The sequence below is a fragment of the Pleurodeles waltl genome, chromosome 6 (genome assembly GCF_031143425.1).
Source record: "Pleurodeles waltl isolate 20211129_DDA chromosome 6, aPleWal1.hap1.20221129, whole genome shotgun sequence".
Classification (NCBI taxonomy): domain Eukaryota; kingdom Metazoa; phylum Chordata; class Amphibia; order Caudata; family Salamandridae; genus Pleurodeles; species Pleurodeles waltl.
The window spans coordinates 880,259,892-880,278,508 of NC_090445.1; the positions used below are offsets into that span (position 1 = coordinate 880,259,892).

Consider the following 18,617-nt stretch of genomic DNA (forward strand, 5'->3'; position numbering starts at 1 on the left):
AAAGGTTTATCAAACCACACACTAGTCATGCCCTGAAGCATTTTGAAAAATAGTTCACCACAAAAGACAGTGACAAATGCTTCTTATATTATATATACAGACGTTTTGTACACACAACAGATATAGTGAAAACTCCTAAGGAGAAAAGGTGGAAGTCATAAATAGGGAGAACACTCATGGACAAATAATGAGAAGTATACCACGGAGTCCGTACCACATCCAAAAGCGCTAAAGGTAGGCATGCAATTTTAACGATAACCACGTATTGCTAGCATGTGCCAGCAAAACTACATTAGTGGGACCATAGGGACAGGGCTGTTCTGGTATGCATGCAGGAGAATGGGCACATTGCTACACCTACCCAGGCACTGCCCTACGAGTGCATTTGGGAAGCGATTCTAAATGATATTGACAGAATCATAGAGACAGAAATACCTAGAATGCCCACATATGTGGTGCTAGGTCTATCAAATAGACAAACATCCCCACTCAGTTCACATGGGAAAGCAGATCACACTGGACAAGACCGGTTCACATCATGGTAGACCCCAGTATACAGGTGAAGTCACACCTGGCTTTGCAATGGAGGCGGCAATCAATCGCCACTGCCATTTGTTGATTTCAAATTTTGGCATGTTTAACCTAGATGCCCCAGAAAGCGAGGACAGGGCTCACTGACTGCCAAGGGTTGGCAGGGGTGGCAAGGGCAGTGTAGAGGATATTTAAATAGATAAGAGCAGTATTCCCTCCTCGTCGTTTCTTGGTTTGCTCCTGCCATCCGCCGACTTGACCCCTGCTCCAGCTGGCCCTCAAGTTCCCTTGTTCTGCGTCACCCAGAGTGCCTGTTTACTTGGTGGTTCACTACCCTGCCAGTTGTTGCTTGGTTGCCATTGGAAGCTGCCCACCTCTTGGAGCCCAGTGTTGTGGTGGCCAGATCCGAGTGGCAGCAGTACTGTCAAGAAAGGCTACTTCGCCATGAAGGGATGGCTCTGCACTATCGCCGAGGATCCAGTTGGCTGATGGTGCACCCAGAGATAAGGTGGGGTGCTCCTTCAAGCCCAGGAGGTGGCTAGGCAGGGAGAATTGCTGCATATATCTCCCCTGACTGCGTATGTGGAGCTCGGGAGCGTCTGGGTGATGTCACAGAATTGGGTTAGTATCCTGTGATTTACTTTGTTGGAATTCAAATCCTGGTGTGGCTGGGCAGGCTTTACCTTGCTCGCTGTGATTGTTTTTGTGCTCATAAGCATGGCAGAGCGGCTTGGCTGCATGGGCTGTGAAGATTTTTGCACATGACTAAGTGTATGGAACATGGATTTTTAATAGCACGATATGGCTGTAGATAGCGGTATGCAGTGGAGCTACATGAAGCTATGAAAATTAACATGGACAATTGTTGATTACTGAAAACAATATATTGGCCTCAGCTGACTGTGGGGCAGTGTAATAAGGTTTAACCCAACCGCCTCTGTTGCCTATCGAAAGCCTTATCCAATATTTGTGACGGGAAGCAGTTTGTTGCACACTGTTTGAAAAGAAGAGTTAATATGTATGGCACACTTGTCCAGGTGAACAACATTTGACAAAGGTTGTTTCTGCTAATAAAGCCTCTTAAATAAATGAAAACCAAAGTAAGGGGCACAGACGTCAGACCTGGCACAGGTGACAGGAAACCTTGACTCTATCAAGCCACTGTTATTTTTATTCTGTGCCTCTTGGGATCCCGGAGCAGGGTGGCTGTACCCCCAACAAGTATCTAGCCCCAAACTTGCATTTTCCAACAATCGAGGTCCAGAGGATCGTTCCCAAGAGGACAGGCTTTCCACCTAACCAAGCAATTCTGCCGGTGCCTAAGCAAGCAAGAAAAGGAACACTTGTGGAAAGGGCTGAGAAGGGCACAAGCACCCAAACATCTACAGCGCAGGACCCCAAACCAAAGTGTTGACAGCCTGAGGGGATCAAAGTTGAGGGCAGGATAAGCCCTGGGCAGGAGGAGGGGCGACATAGGGTGTGATCTTGTGACCAGACTGGCTCGCATTTTACCATGGGTTTCTAGATTAGTGGTAGGGGAAGCTGTGTTCCATCCAAGTGAGGGAGTACCTTAACAGCAGTGAAGAATCTAACTGGAAAACCAGAAAGTATTCCAAGCAACTTGTCTGCATCACGCAGCACAACCCAGCCCTGGTTGTTACCTGCCATATAAGCCCTTCAACAACCCCAGCAGTGACAAAACCAGCCCACCTGGTTCCTGCGGCACCCCCAAGGGTCGCTCAAAAGAAAGCAAAGATGAGGAAGGAGTCACTCTTAGTTGGGGACATGGCCAGGTATTGGCCCCGTGGGAGCAGCTAGGATTACATTTGCCTGAGGAATTCAAGGCCAAGATTAAGAAAGGGGATATATTGATGTTTTTCAACTTAGTATTGTGAAATTGGTGTCAGAAAACCCGAAAGAGCCCAACAGCTGTGCACACTAACAAAAAAAACTAAGGCGGGCCTCCTACTGAACTGGGTCATTTTTTTTGCCTTTTACTAGTCTGTCTTCCTTGAGTAATCAATAGAATTGCGTCCACAGATGTCTCTCTACCTGAGCAAAATAGTGGGGGTACATGAGGAGCTTGGGGTATCTGTTATAAGATGTCAGTCATAGTATGCTTTGGGACAAGACTGACATTAATAATTCATGGTTGCGCTGAATGAGTGTACAGCAAAATGAAGGCAATGGGAATCTGCCCTTTCATTAAGCACTCAGGGAAGGGGGGAACCACAAAAGGAGATGCTGGCTTTCAAAAAGAAAGCATGTACAAGACCCCGGGGGACCTATAAGGGCAAGCATAATTGTTCATTTGTGGGACAGCGGGTCACCCAGAGTTCAAATGTTTTAAGAAGTCTAGAGAAACAGATAGTCAGAGGTCACTCCCAGGCACTTTCACTTTGTAGAGCTCCTGCCTCCTTTTTCTTTACTTCCTTTGAACCTAGAATTAGAGGCATACCCATAGCAAGAGTTAGCTCATCAGATATATTGAGGCTTCAGCTTGGTTCCAGAATATTAGACATAGGAGTCACGGGACCCAAGTTTTCCAAAAAACACCAATCTTTGTGTCTGAACATGGAGACTGCCTGGAGACAGACTGAAGAACTGAAATTATGGATGGTAGTGAGGCCATTTGTTAAGCCCCATTTCAATGGCTTGGTCAGCATTAGGTTTACTTCCTAAAAAAAGATCTAGGAGAATTCAGACTCATTCACAATTTATCTGCCCTGATATGGGTGTCTGTCAAAAGCGCATTTGATTCATCATTTTGCTCAGTAAGGTTTCCTTCCCTGGATGGTGCACCAACAAAACTAAGAAAGTTGGGGGGTGGATATGTTATGGCTAAGGCAGGCAGTGGGCCACTTCCGGCTGCTCCTTGTCCGTCTGGATGACTTCACCCGTTGGATTTACAATTCAAGGGTAATTTCTTCTGTGATGAATGAATACCCATGGGGGGTCACTATAATGTGCTTATTTTGAGCAGTTCAGGACCTTCCTCAAGTGGGTTTTCACCTAGGTATCCAAAGCCCGTTTTGTCATTTACTACTTGGATGATTTTTTTTATTCTTGAGCCCCAGGGACTCAGAACATTGTGTGAAGTCACTGTCTTTCTTCACAAAGATTATGGGTGAATATGGGGTACCTCTAGCACAAGAAAAAACTGCTAGGCCAGCCAAAATGCTTGTCTTCTTGGGTATTGACATTGATTCTGGAAAAATAGAATGCAGACTACCAATTGAGAAAGTGAGGGCTTTTAGGTCCTCATTTAGATCATGCATTAAAGTGTTCAAGTTCACAGGGCTATAACTACAAGTATTAGCTCAATTTTGCCTTGTGAATCATACCAATGGGCCACAGCTTCTCTCACTCCATCGTGCAGGTCATGCCAGGGCTCAAGGAGAAACATCAGAGACCATGCCTACCTGCTGCTTTGAAGCATGACATGAGAATTTGGTTATGATTCCTTGAGAATTTCAATATGTCTATGTTGTGACCTCCCGGTTAGCGGACAAGCCAGTATTTTGGTCTTTTCACCAATGCAGCAGGATGTGTGGGCTTCACTGCAATTTTGGGGCACCAAATGGTGTGCCAAGGTTTGGCTGCCACATTGGTGTGATTCAGGTTTACTAAAGAAGGGGACTTTCTTGGAACGATTTCCCATTGTAGTTGCCTTGCATATCTGGACTGATCACTTTCTCAATCAATCAGTAACCTTTTGGTCAGACAGCATGTCTGTGGTTGAATCCATTAATTTCCAAAACAAAATGAAAAAGGTTTCTAGGTTTATTTAAATAGTTGGTCCTACTTTATTTAAAGAATAATATTCTGTTTAAGGCTAAGCATGTACCTGGTAGTTTAAAAGCCAGTGCATGGTATCCCAGGCACTCCTTTGTGTGAAGGGGAGGAGCAGTATTTAAGCAAGCCAGGCTCCACAGGTAAGCAGATAAGACAGGCTTGCAGATTCCATGGGCTGGTGGAGGTGGTCTTCATGTGGATGGCTTGCATGTGTTAATCAAGAAAGTTGTGAACAGGGGGCTGCAGCAGCTTGCACTAATCATTTTTCACATTGCTGGTAACGATCTAGTGCTCTTGGGGAGAAGAGGCCTCTTTGAGAATTTGATGGCAGAGATCTCTTGGTTAGCAAGGAAGCTCTCAGGGTCTGTGATTGCATGGTCACATATTATCCTGTAGGGGATATGGAAGGTTGGTAATGAAATCAGTGAGGCAAACAGCCAATTTGAGGAGACTACTTCATACAACTTTACTAAAGTCAATTCCTCACAGTTGTCTCAGGGGTAAGGCCCTTTTTCATATGGATGGCATTATTCTAACTGCTCAGGGCAATAAGACCTTTACCAGATCTCTGTAGCTTACGTGTGCACCGTTTTTCACAATTATAGGAGGCTAATTTGAGAGGGACCCAGATGGTAAGCTAACCTTCAAGCCAGAAGCAGATTTAGAGTTGTGCTTGGCCGCAAAGCAGGTAGATACCTTGGCATCAGAACAAAAAACAGGTGAATTCTAATTTGCCTAGGCTTTAAAACGTATTCGAAGTCAGAGCAATGCTACTGCGGCGTGTAGGGCCAGGGATGTGAAGTTCAGTGATAATCCTTAGCTCTCTACGGTACCCTTTTGCACTGCTCTGTGGATGTTGTGAGTAGGTGTTTGTGCCAGGAGACCAAGATATGGTCCATTTGCCCAGGTCCATCTCCAAAAGCATGCCAGGAGGAATCCCTCCTTTGGATTGGCCCCGCATAGTTGCTTATGGACTCAGCTTACATGTTTGCCCATGCTACCTTCCCTATTAAGGAATCCAGGGGTTCCCTTGGGCCCAAGTCAATTAGCTGGTCTTGTAAGGGCCAGCGAGAGTCAACCATGACTCCATAAAATGTTGGTTAGGAGATTCGATGTCTAGTGTACTGCCAATCCCATAATATGTTATGTTAACAGTAATCAAATGTATGTGCAAATTGTAAAAAGAGAATGTGATGAATTTTGTGATTCGTGGTGGTTGAATGTGTAATAATGGGCCTAAAATTATTTATTCTCTAATGTAAATACAGAGTGGTCTCAGCTCTTTCTTGTACATGCTTACCATTTCCTATATGACTGTCCGTTTTCGGGATTACTTCACCAAGTTTACTGGCAGTCCCACGGCTGTTGTGCTGTGTGCTGCAAAGCTAGCCATTACTGTACTATGGGATCAAACTAGGAAGTTCGAGCATAAAAATTGGATACACAGTTTATGAGATCTCTTGGTCATGAAAAAGATTTCAATGACACTGGAGCAGCTATACAGAGGCTATATTTTAGACTTTCTCTCAGACCAAATATAAGTAGTTAAAGTGCCCCAGGTATATTAGTGTACTACGCATCACACAAAAGGGCAGCAACACAGGAGGCCACTATCTGCAACACAGAGTGGGTGCATGGGGGCACTGTCTATGGGGGATGGAGATGCAAAGGGGGCTCCCCTTTTTCCCTTGCTGAGCCACACACATTTGTTTTTATTGAAAAATATACATCCTTATCAAATATAAATTGTAGTTGTACTTCTTCAGTACATTAATAAAACCACTACTTTACTAATACAAATACATTGTGCAAAGGTGACTGTGGAATGCAGCTAAACAAAGCTATAAAACATCTCAGTCAGCCTCGGGGTGAAACACAATCATTATCAAGAGTAAAAACATAAAATGCCAATACATAATTTTACACATAAAAAATACTATGTAGATAATAGTGCACAATATTATTACAGTTTATCATTTAAACCCCTCAGTGATTCATCCCAGGCCTCAATTGTATACTTAAAATGGATTTTCACCTTCTTAATGACATCAAAGTGGCCATGCTACATGAATTATAATAGTTCTAAAAGGCTAATGTGGTGAAAGTAAAACTCTTAATCGGCTAAGAGTTGGTCTTCAGGAGCCCAGGTGCCGCAGATCTTGTGATATACGGATAATGTATTTATTTCGGCATGGTACCAGAATTCCAGCTTACTTATCTTAATTTACCATTTTGGTCTTCTATTGTGAAAGAGGGGCAATAGGGCGATTTCCAGTGCGGGGTATTAAACAGCAATCTTTCATCATGGAGATGAAAATAAAAGTTAAGAGAGACTTGCCCAGTGATGTAACCTGGGCTATAGGTATCATAGCCTGTGCTCTAGGTATCAAATTTACCAATGCAATGGTAGATGTGAGGATAAATGTTGTGCAAATTCTGGAACTGACTGCCGAAAAAGGTCTATCCAAAAGCCATACAGCACTGCACACGACCAAAACATATGCACCTGATCACCCTTTTGGCACCATCAGGGAAATTTTTGCTTGTATTATCATACATTTTATTCAGTCTGTTTGGGGTGTGATATAGCATCCATCCATTATAGAAAGCCATTTCTTACTAGGAAATCGGCATTCCAAATGTATGAAACTCCTTTGAGTTTCATTAGTGATTCCTAGTGGGTCACAAATAGACCTACTTCATGATTATTAATGAGGTAGGATGCAATTTGCGATCCATTAGGAATCTCAGCCATCACAGAAATGGTGGCCTGCTGGACTTAGCAGACCCCCATGTGTGACTACCTTTTGATAAAACAATCTTTTTTTTTTTTTTAATGCAGCCCATTTTCCTTAAGGAAAACAAGATGCTTTTAAAAAAGAAAAGTGAAAGGTTTTTTTTTTTCCACTTTTTATGTGCTCTTAAAAAATGTTTTTACAAACATTCACAACAGCGTGAAGGGGGTCCATTGAGAACCACTTCCCATTTCTGAATAGGTAGCACCTACTTGAATTAAGTGGTAAAATGAGAATGTTTTGGTATTTGGAAGGGATGCCCTAAACACACCCCTTCATAATACGGAATAAGTATGTATTCGCAATTCCAAACCGTGATTCGGTAATATGTTACCAAATTGCACTTTAGAATTAATGCATAACAAAATGCATTTTTCCGGACTCAAACTGACCTATTCTGCAAATCGGGCTGTTTGCGGACGGAAAAATGCATGATATATCTGTCCCTTAGAAAGCAGGTAAACAACAGTAATTAGTATCACCCCTCTAAGAAATGTTTCAGGAAGAGACAATCTCAGCATTCCATAAAATTGATGCTCACTTAGGCAGGTATACATAACATCTGGAGCTTGTTTGATGAATTATCCAGCATTCCATACAAATTATACAAGAAGTGAAGTATGAATTTGAAACTAAAGAGTGGCTTTCTCAATATTAGTGGTAAAGCATTAAAAATAAACAGGTAACTGTATACTATGATGTTAATATTTATGGGAAAAGAAACACCAGCCCATCAGTTTCTCATTATTGTTGAACTATAAATGCAAGGTAATTATACAGCCACAGCAGAGCCCTACTCAGAAAGAGATAGTGACATATGTTCTTTTATATTCGAGTTCCTCATCAGCAACAAGTCCTGGCAAAACCAAATTGTGTTTGTGATGAACCCTAGGTGCCCTTGTCTTCACAGTAATTACAGACTTGAGGACACCTTCACAGCAGGGGTACCAAGAGTAAACACAGTGGTTGTCGCTGATCCTCTCAACCCTGTGGTTTCTAAGACAAACCTGTAGAAAAGCATTTCCACAAACCAAATTGTCAAAAATTGAATTAATATGTTTTCACATATTGGTACAAAACTGCCATGCATTCGCGCAAATCTATGTACTTAAACCCTAGTGAAATGTGTACCATTGACCATGTCAGTGTGCTCTAAGAAGCAGAATTAATTTTAGTAATGCATAATTCTTAGGAGTAGGTGATAAATCCCGCTTGCCTACAGAGTTGGTAGAATTTTGGTCACTCTGTGTTATACTCTCTCATGCGTGGCTCACCAACACAAGTTGGTTAGCGCAAGTGAGAAGTGGCAACCACCAGCGTGATTTTAGGCACTAGTAGAGTGACTGGTGAGATTTTCCCAACACAGGCAGTCGTGACCCTTTGGGGTGGAAAGCTGCTGCTCAAGTAGAAAATCTACTCGAGTGGCAGCAAAATCAAGTGGAGCAGAAGAACACTCTAGCTATCAAGTCGAGCAGAAGCACACTCTAGCGCTATGTGTAGTTCTTTTGTGCTGATTTTTCAGTGCTTAACAAGCTCCCAGTGCTAAAAATCAGCATGAGCAGCTCGAAGTCCCGATTTCCACCCATTCATGGAATTCCGCGGAATCTTGCTGAATTTTCATGTAATGTGGCGGAATTCCACAGAGTAAACTCTGCAAGTTCACCCCACCCCTAATAATTAGTCTGCAAATGGAATATGATTTAATGACTGAGAGTTTACTCATTTACTCTTGGAAGGACAGAACAATTCTCTAAAACTAACTTATTTGCTTTACACTTTTGGGGAAAAGTGCCACATATTTTCATTACACTTTCATTAGACAAGCTTTGGTCATGTTCTTTCACTGCGTGGTATGCTCTGGAAATTCATGTTTGCTCGTCAACCCCCTTAGGAACGATAAGATTGTCCATGTATTGCTGCTTCGAACGAATCTTAAAAGAAGACATTGTGGATTTCAGTTCATGGGATGTTGATCGAATCCTAGAAACGTTTAACTCATTAAGTATGAACACCACTGAACTCATTTGAAGCATGCGATTTGAGAACACAATTTTAGCAAGAGGTGTGATTTTCTCCTGGTCCTTGAAACGTAGAAGGCTGGGAATTTTCCTGTACAACTGCACACTTTAGGGTGGATGCTACTGTTATTAAGAAGAATGTGCCTAGTAGCCTTAACACTCTAAATAAGCTAATGAGGACCCCTTGAAACTCTGATCCTTATGGGCTTTGAAACATTATGGTAAACCCCCTTCGGATGTTTCTAATAAAGAAAATATAAAAAATCACGCTGATTCATAAAATCACATGTACTAATAGGGCAATTACTGGAATAGAAACAATAAATGGAATGTTAAACCGTTCTTTTTGTTTCAATGTTTAATCAGATGAGAATCTAGCGCCCACGCCCCCAACAAATCCTAACGTACCCACACTAAGCGATTTCTAATCCAAGCAAGCAGGCCAATAATAGTTGTATTTATTCGAGTGTTAAAGCCCGGTGCCGCCTACAATACAATCATACCTGGTTTAAAGAAAAGAGGACATATTTGTAGGAAGGGGATGTTCCTCCAGCACTGAATTAGGTCAAATAAGCAATGCTAACTTCAGAGTAACTCATATTTTTTGCTTTTGAAACAGAGCACCTTTACTGTGTATGAAGTACGGAGAAGAACATTTGTGGACTGGATCACAGCCCAAGCACTGCTGTCTCTAACCACAAATACTTCAGACTCTGTCCTAAAGTGTAACACATAGTAGAAATATGACCCGCAAGTGATGAAAAGAGATTCATTTCAAGTAAAGCGTAGTGTGTGCTTCATACATTCTTAAGTCCTCTTCAGAATGAATAGCCACAAATATTGTCTTATAAGACTATCTAAAATACATAAAATTGCATTGTAAACAGCCTGAATTGCTCAAGCTTGGAGCACATCAAGAAACTGAAACGTGCTATTTTCAATATTTTCACTCACGTCAGCGTAACAAAATGTATACAATTCAGTGCGTTTTTAAAATATTATTAATAATTGGCGGATGTTTGAAGTATCTATCAGGATACCGTGTAGGTATAAATGACTCAACATGAGACCGACAGTCGACAGCACAACTGGTTGCATGAACTATCTACAAACCCTTGTCAAAGTATAAAATGGAGGCATTCCAGTGTCATAAATAAATATGCAGGTGTAAATTAATAATGTTTTACCCTCTGGTTGCCCAACATAATCAAAGTGGTCAGATCTGTCATTACAGTTTCTTCCATGCGCTGCGTTCGTGCTTTCCGCACCCATGTATCAGGTGAGTTCAAGCAAGCCGTGCTTTACACACGCATAGGAACTAAACATACCGCTTCGGGTAGATTGTCTGTGATGTCTAGAGAAGCGACAAACGAGGCCAAAAAGTTACTTTGTAAAAACATATTTGTATCATAATGCCCTTGATATCATTGGTTAAGAAAGGGTGGTGGGTGTAAATAGTGTCGCAATGTGTTCAATTTATGCAACATCGTTACAATGAAGAGTGCTGGGAGAAGAGACACAGTTTTGGCCACTGCTCCCCAAGATTACACTTAATCACGTTAGAGTCAGTGAATCAGAAGGTATGTGGAACACGCGTTTAAGGTGCCCCGCCCCGTCAATACGACAAGAACAGTAGACGAGAATCTTGTTCTCGCGCGTCCCTTGCTTGTACAAAAATGTTAAAATAAGACAAAATCGCCGCGGCTGCACTTGATATTAAGCTGACAACCGCTGGTTCCCTCTGCATTTCCTGGTTTACTTTTAACGTGCATCAACGGACATAGAATCAAATAAGTATAACCCGATGCACCTTTAAAACAGTCATTGGTTTTAGATGATAAAACAGTTATTCCGTTCTTATTTATGTGGGAATCGTGCAATGAGCTTTGATATCCAGAGGGGTATACCGGGATGAGAATGCCCTCCAGGCACAATTCTCAAACATAGCTCAGTCTTGATATAGTTTTAAAAATGTCTATTATTCTTGCACTGGTAAAAATACTGTAGTCAATAGTGACTTTCATTTAAATACTTAATTTAGGGTAGACAACAATAGCGTTATAACTGTGATTAATAATACAGAGCTATATTTACCTGAAAGAATATTTAGGCACATTTGCACAACCTTTCACGCGCGTAAAATGCAACGCAAATATAGAGCGAACGTGACAAATACGATAAATATATTTCACATTGATCAAGATCCACTGCCTCACAATAAGCGGGTTTTGCAAATTTTACACCTGTCCACTACCTAGTTCACGTGTATTTCACCAATGAACAAGTGAACTGGCATTTAGCTTTGTGGCACAGTTGGAAACATGCCCGGTATCCTATCAGTTGTCGCTGGAATCATGGAAATTGCTTTGTAGTGCGCCAAATGAAATAAACGAAATGTCAAAACTTTAGAAAGAGTTCAGAAAATAATTAGTCTTATTATTAGGAACTGTGACTAGATAATAGGAGAGTAGGCCCTGCGTTAACGTCTTGTGTATCACTATTGTGCTAACAGGAATCCACCAAGGCCTTGAGCTATGAACACAGGTAATGTAATTTCAAGGTCACTTTATTGGGCAGCCTGTTCCCCCACTGCCTGATCACTCTCACACTGAAAAAAAAATCCCCCTGTAAAGCTTACAAACTGTCCAACGCTGTTGTTGATGCTGTTGATTTACACATCAACAGCATTCGAGGTTGTTGGTTTGTTTTGCTCGCCCTCCACCTGTACTTTGTTCATTCATGTTTCTGTCATTCTCGTTTGACTGGCCCCTACGTCTGATGTTAAAGCTGACGTTTAACAAATGTAAAAGCTTGCAACTGATGGATGACAGATCTGTTTTTTCCCTAAATATCTCAAAGTGAAAACACTCTCCGAGAAAGGGCTCTAAGTAGTTACATTTACAGTTATAGATACCAGGTCTATACGAGCTCAGTTCACTGCCCATGGTGAAAGCAATGTCCAAATGGTTAGGCTGAAAGTGGGACTCACCGTCCTCGTAGTTCTTCAGATAGTAATCCGGCCCTGGGCCACCTCGGCTCTTAGCGGGATTTTTCAGATTCTGGAATTGTAGGAAATCTGTCCTTTTACCTCCAAATCTCAGAAAGGCAGGGGCCAACCCTCTGGCCAATGTCACCAGTCGCTTGGAACTACAGACAGCAGGGGAGGAAAGGCGGAGACTTACGTTAGAACACCTTTTGTGATAGTCTGACGTGTCTAATGTGTTTTATTTTTGCAGTAATGCAGCATTCAATATGCCCTAGCAAGCACTTGGCAGTCATAAACGTGGGAAAAGACTTGCATTGTCTAGCTGCGCCCACCCATCTTTGAAAAGTTTTCATGTTTGCTAAGTAGAACTAATTCAACAAGTAATTTAGACAACTTTATACACTGGCGTGTCTGGAGCTGTTAATCCGGTATGAAAACCGTTGTGATGTTTTCTGATTTCTAAGAAAGATTTGTGCAATGGTCTGAACAAGAAAAGGGGAATAAAGTGTTTGCTTTGACGTTCGGTGTGGTTCATATGTATATATGACCTTCAAATCGTCGAAATGTGACTGTGGGACCCAACACGGCAGTAAACAGACAAACCGGTGAACTGGATGATCGCTTCAAGAGCACACCACCAAGAAACCATGAGAAGGTCACAAAGAAACCTCTTAAAGTCCGCCCAGCCATAGAAACACGTACTTATTCAAACGCCAACAGCTGAACGTGATGAAAGAATATTCTGACACTGACGGCTCTCGTGGATTGCGCATCTAGCGCAAAATGGCCTGGTTCCTTTAAAAGTGATTGTAAAGGAATCTGCAACGAAGTGTGCATTAAGCTGGAGGAGTGGTCTGTTCTCATTGGAGTCTGCGCTGCCCCGACCTGGGATCTCCGGGGTGCTCAGCACCCTTTGCACACACGTGCTCGAGTAATTGTTTTCCAGGAGAAGCGCGTTAACTGTCCTGACAAGATGGTAAATAAAACCGGATGGCAAAAAGCTATTCAAGCGGCGCTGAAATCGCGTGCTAATTGGACCCCGTGTAAACATCAGCTCACTGGCAGTATCTAGAGCTTCGTACGCAGCTGATAAGGGGGTGGGGGGGGACTTGGGTGGGGGCAACAGAACGGCAGTAGGCACTCGCCTCTCCGGGATGCGACACCAAGACGATCTATGGGTATCAGCGACCTGAAGTTATGCGTTCACCATCCCTCTCAAGATAGTCTGCCCCGCGAAGGGATATATCAACATGTAATCTGCAGTCATCAGGCTAAGACTGTAACAATAACCACACCTAATGTCTGTAAGTGTGCAATGAGTGCTGCGGGGCACACGCCTGCAGCCAATGAGCTGGGATTTTAAAATCAACGGAGACGTAGCTTAATGTCACAGTACGTCTCAAACAGACTGCAGATTTCTGTTTGTAAAAAACTGAACAGAGGGGAGTTGCTTTATGGGTAGGACGAGGACAATGATAATGCTTCCGAAACATAAACAGTGCGAGGGTATTACGAAGGCACTTCAAAAGCCATCAATAGAAGTATTCAACAGTTTGTTATTTTGGCGAGTTAATGACCAAAACCCATTTGTAAAATACCACATTTTCAAGATAAATTCCTAGCTAGAGGAGTCAGTGATCGTAGCGGACATGCATGCCTCTTTCCAAAGAAATGACTCGTTGCTCTGGATATATAAACACAACATGCTCCAGTCAGAACTGATATGTTTCCGAAATGTTTTCCGCTTTGCAAACATGTGCATCTTAATGGGAAACATTTCTCTTTTAAAGCAAGGCATGCCAGAAACCCCTTGTGAATCAATTGCATAGATTCGCACCCCAGACGGACCCCTCGGTTTACCGATGGAGAAAAGCCTGCTTTCTCTGTGCAGTAACTTCAAATTGCATGCCTTACCTTAGGAAATCCAGCCAGCCATCATGAATGATTGAGGGGTCCAGCTGGATGGACAAGAAGTTTTCATGGACCGTTCTGATCGGGCTCTTGGTGTTCACGTCCAGCAAGATTAAGGTCCTACCCTTTACACCTTGAGGCTTGCCTGGGAAGTGCGTCCTCCTTTCCCCTGGCCGGGACGCAAGCGTATGAAAAGCCATCCAAGCAAGTATCGTAGAAGTCACCAGAGCCGAGAATCTGGGTGTACAGCAGCCGAGCACGGGCATGGTGTGGAACCGTCAACTCCCGAATTTAACACCCTGAAAGGCGCTCTCGTCCTCCTCGCTCGAGTTGCTAACTAATTGCCCTTGTTTGAAGTGATGCACTGTTGTGGTCCTAAGTGAAGGGAATTCACGCCCCTAGCCAGCCCCCTCGGCAATTTGTGCCAAAAGTCCCAATTACCCGCCCGGCGCCGCCCCTTTAAGATATCCCGTCGGCGGACATTTTTACTTATTAAAGGAGCAGTGGTTCTTTTAACCCCTCCGCGCATAATACTTTTGACAGGTTGATGAAGTGGTAAGGAGAAACTATTTGATTCAAGCTCGTCCTACGATCACTAGAATAAAGGCCTGATCTTCGGAAGTGATGGTTCGTTATTCGAAGGGAACAGACGGATTATACTTACAAATGCAAATAGAGCAGGTCCCATCCCTCATTTTGATCCCAGCACAGCAGCATCCAACGGGGAAAGCAGAGCTTAATTTGTAAAAGAACAATGCCGGGGCCCATAGTTTTTATCAAAAGCCCGCAGCCTGAGCTATTAGAGGTCGGAGTACTGTATAACAATGCTGCACCTTTTTTAATCCACATCATGCCTCTTTAATGCCCCCACCAGCCTCTTCTTGCGTCGGTCATTGGCTCTTGCAGGTTCTTTTTCACCCCGAGTTTATCTCGTCGTAACAGTTTTTCGATCTTTCTCTTCCCCCTTCTTTTCTTATTTTGTTTCTCTTTTTCCAGATCAGGGTCAAGGTCAGATGAAGGGAAAAAAGAATCTGTCACCAAAAATGAGTGCCTAGCAGCAGCTAACAGCTCTGCTTAAGCACTGGGTGAAAACATGTCTTTTCATGTTCTGCTTAACTGAGTTCCCCCAGTATTAACGGCACTGGTTTGGTTTTCCAGTAAAACGACCCGGCTGCACTTGTTGCAGGCTTTACTGCTCCAAACTGACCCAAGACTTTTAACTTTTTAGTAACTTGACCTCTTCACCTCTTGAATAAAAGGCGGCAACCTCTGATACATTGTTTAGATATTGTTTGGGTATAAAGTGACCTTAATACGTTGTCTAGTATGTATTCGTAAAGGGCATTTACCGGATGCCGATAATTAACTACAGTCCGACCTGTTATAAATGTTGCCATCTTTAATGTTCAAAAATACATTCCGCAGTTCCCCTTGGCAACACTCCTTTCTACCCAGATGCTCCCTCGCCTTTAACACTTACGGAACCTTCCACAAACGCACGAAACCACCGCCACGTGTTTATTTAGTAACTGTTTTGAGAACCGCCTTATGACCAGCAGCCACTTAGGAACCTGCGACACGTTGGCAGTATATAAAACAGTCTTCCAAACTTCTTATGCTGCGAAATATACGTATCCCTAATTCACCCCTAAGGAAGAACGATTTTTCGGGCCCTCTGTTAAATGGGTTAAAGTTTTCCAATGATACTAGCATTTTGGTGTCTCCCGCAGATTGTATCTGAGTGTAAAAGCATTCTACAAGGCATCTATGTCAGTCAAAGTGATTAAACACATCCGCATATCAAAAGCTATTATGATTTAAGTATTCATAAAAGTGAGATTCCAGAGAATGGTTACTATTCAAGCAATAACTGTATGTTTCATTGTATTTTCATCATGCAGTTTAGAGCCAACTGAGTAATTTTCATCACCAAACATTGCAGACATTTGAACCAGAGACTTCACATTAAAGACAGCCAGTAAAACATTGGTTCTAATTTATTTTCTTGAATTGCTTATTTTCAAGTGGCATTTCGGATTAATGGTTATTCAATATGACAAATTCCCCCTTGGCAACTTAATTGTTTTAACAAATGTAACTCCGTCCACTACGTGCCCCCTACTCCCGCCTCGAACACCTATTTCCCTTAGTAATGTTTCCTAGTATAAATCGATGAGACTTTCAAGTCGATGAGAGTATTTAGGGGGCTTGACCGAGATGTATTTGACATTTTACTGAAAATCCCTCAACCGAAAACAGCGAACGTGTACAAAGTAACAGTTCAACAGAAGCAGTTAGCATGAAGCATAGTAAAAGTCATGCAACTCTCAAGTTTACAGACGCGTTTCCAGTTCGCAGCGGAACTATATGGAAGGAACTGTGTAAAAAGCGTATTTACCCTTCGGATGGACCAGCAAATTCCTCCGTTTTGCCTTTCCCTGTCCGACCACTCTTTCCTTTCATTCCTCATTATCAGCTCAAAAAACAGATTTTCCACCAACATTTAATGTGCTTTTAAAATCCACATTGCTACCTGAAGATTTATGTATTCAGGAAAACTTTAAAATTCCTTTCCACGCTGGTTCTATCACATTTCAAATCATTACACAAGCATGGATGGTTTGAGATCGCCAACTGAAACATCACCGTATTATTAAACATAATAGGATAAAGCAGGGCAATAGTTTCCTGAAGAAGAGTAGGAAGATTTAAGAGAAAGGGCAACGTGGAGGTGATGTCACGGGAAGTCATGTCATAGGAAGTGTTATCAGGACGTGGCGCTATGGGAACATAAATCACCATCCCTCAGAAAACAAGCTCCGAACTCAGCTGGTTTAGTTCTCTAACAATGTGTTGGTACTGATTTATTTTCTAAACTGCAGCTCTCAGAGAAGAGAATGCACTACAGGTAAGCCCTTCCATGCCCTTGCAGGGCGTACAACCCCTGGCCACAGAAGAGATCCATTAAAATTGAATTTTTTTGAGACGAGAAATATTCAAGTATGACTGGTTATAGGTAGAGTTCTACGTTATGAAGGATCGCAGCCAGCCCCTTGCGATCCCTGGTACTGCTCCTGAGATCCCAGGACTCAGAGCTGGCAAAATCAATGCCTAGAACAGAGGGCCGCTCATCACTAGATACCAGGCCTCCACCCTACCTGTTTTCTGCCCATTTGTATTATATTAATAGTGAATTAGCCCATTGCCCACTATTAGTGTAATAAAATAATGTGACACGAGGAGCTGGAATGTGACCACTGCTGGTGGTTGAGGTACATAAAAGAAAATGCTTTTAAAAGGATATTGTGTGGGCAACAGTGTTTGTGTGCGAGAGAGCATGTACGCGTGCCAGTGCTTTTCTGTATGTGTGTGAGTGAAAGTAAGTAAGTGACAAGTAGTGAGTGAGAATGAAAAAGATTACATGTCAATAAGTGACTATGAGTGAGTATGGCTGCAAGAGAGTCATAATTAATGAGAATCTCAAATAGCTGTAAGTGTTAAAATGGCCATTAGGCCTGAACAACATTTGTTTAACAGCACACCCACACCGTTTGAATCAATTTGGACTTCAGTCAATAAGGAGAACGTGCCAGCTCTTCTACCCTACCAAGAAGCCACCATACCTCAGACTTCAAAGCACAATTGTGAAAAGAATCAGCCTCTGTCCGGGGAGGAGGGTGGGTTGCATGTGAATATATGAACAATGCAAATGCTGGAGAACTGGAGTTACAGGTAAGTAACTAATTTCTTCACTAACATTGGGTCATTTGTGTATACACATGCTTGAAGCAGAAGAGATAACAGTACTTACCAATCAGAACAATTATAAGAAAATAGGAAGGTCACCTTTACTGAACAAGGAGGACTGCCTCTCCCACTGCAGCATCGGATTCTGCGTCGACATCAAGGCAGAGGTGCTCTGTGAATGTGCCCATTCATTCAAGCAGCTGCACGGAAGATGTCTCACAAGTGCACACCACCATAAAGTGCAGCATTTGCAGATATGCTCTGGGTGAAATGCACCCTGACTTTTCGATTTAGTGGGCACTTAACTTTACTGTGGCAGAAAGTAATGCAGACTGAGAGCAAATGTGTTAACCACTGTTTTTTATAGGGGTCTCCCTCTTCCTTCCTGTCCAGAAGGCACAAATAGCTGGTCTGTAGGGAACCTGAGGGAACGTATTGATCTTTCAGTAGTTGGATTTGGGGAAAAAGGGGTGTAGAATGACTGGTTCATTCAACTGAAACTCATAAGGAACCTTGGGTATGCATTTAGGATTTGTTCTCAAGATGACTTTGGGTCTGCTATAGATCTCGGCAGAGGGGTTACTCCGTCACAACGGTGACAGATATCCCATCTGCCGAAATCAAAATCCCATATGAAACAATGGGATTTAGATTTCAACAGATGGGATATCCATCACCATTGTGATGGAGTAACTCCTCTGCCGACATCTAAATCAGGCCCTTTGTTTCTTCTGAATCAAGGAAAAGGTTCTTTGACAGTGAATGCATACATTTCCCTTACTCTCCATGCTGATATCAGTGCTGAAAAAATGCTGTTTTCCCTGAAACACAGTT

The 18,617-nt window shown here is 42.6% G+C and overlaps 1 protein-coding gene across 2 annotated transcripts in view; it reads right to left on the minus strand.

The window, feature by feature from the left end:
• Positions 1–14,424, minus strand: part of HPSE2 (heparanase 2 (inactive)) — a 2,071,112-nt gene extending 2,056,688 nt beyond the window's left edge. For both annotated transcript variants that reach the window (XM_069239663.1, XM_069239662.1), the window contains exons 1-2: positions 14,040–14,424; positions 12,129–12,286 (exon numbers count right to left, since the gene is read on the minus strand). In XM_069239663.1, coding sequence (XP_069095764.1) covers positions 12,129–12,286; positions 14,040–14,302 — 421 coding nt within the window. In that variant the 5' untranslated portion in view covers positions 14,303–14,424. The remainder of the gene's footprint in view (positions 1–12,128; positions 12,287–14,039) is intronic.
• Between the last annotated feature and the right edge of the window lie 4,193 nt (positions 14,425–18,617).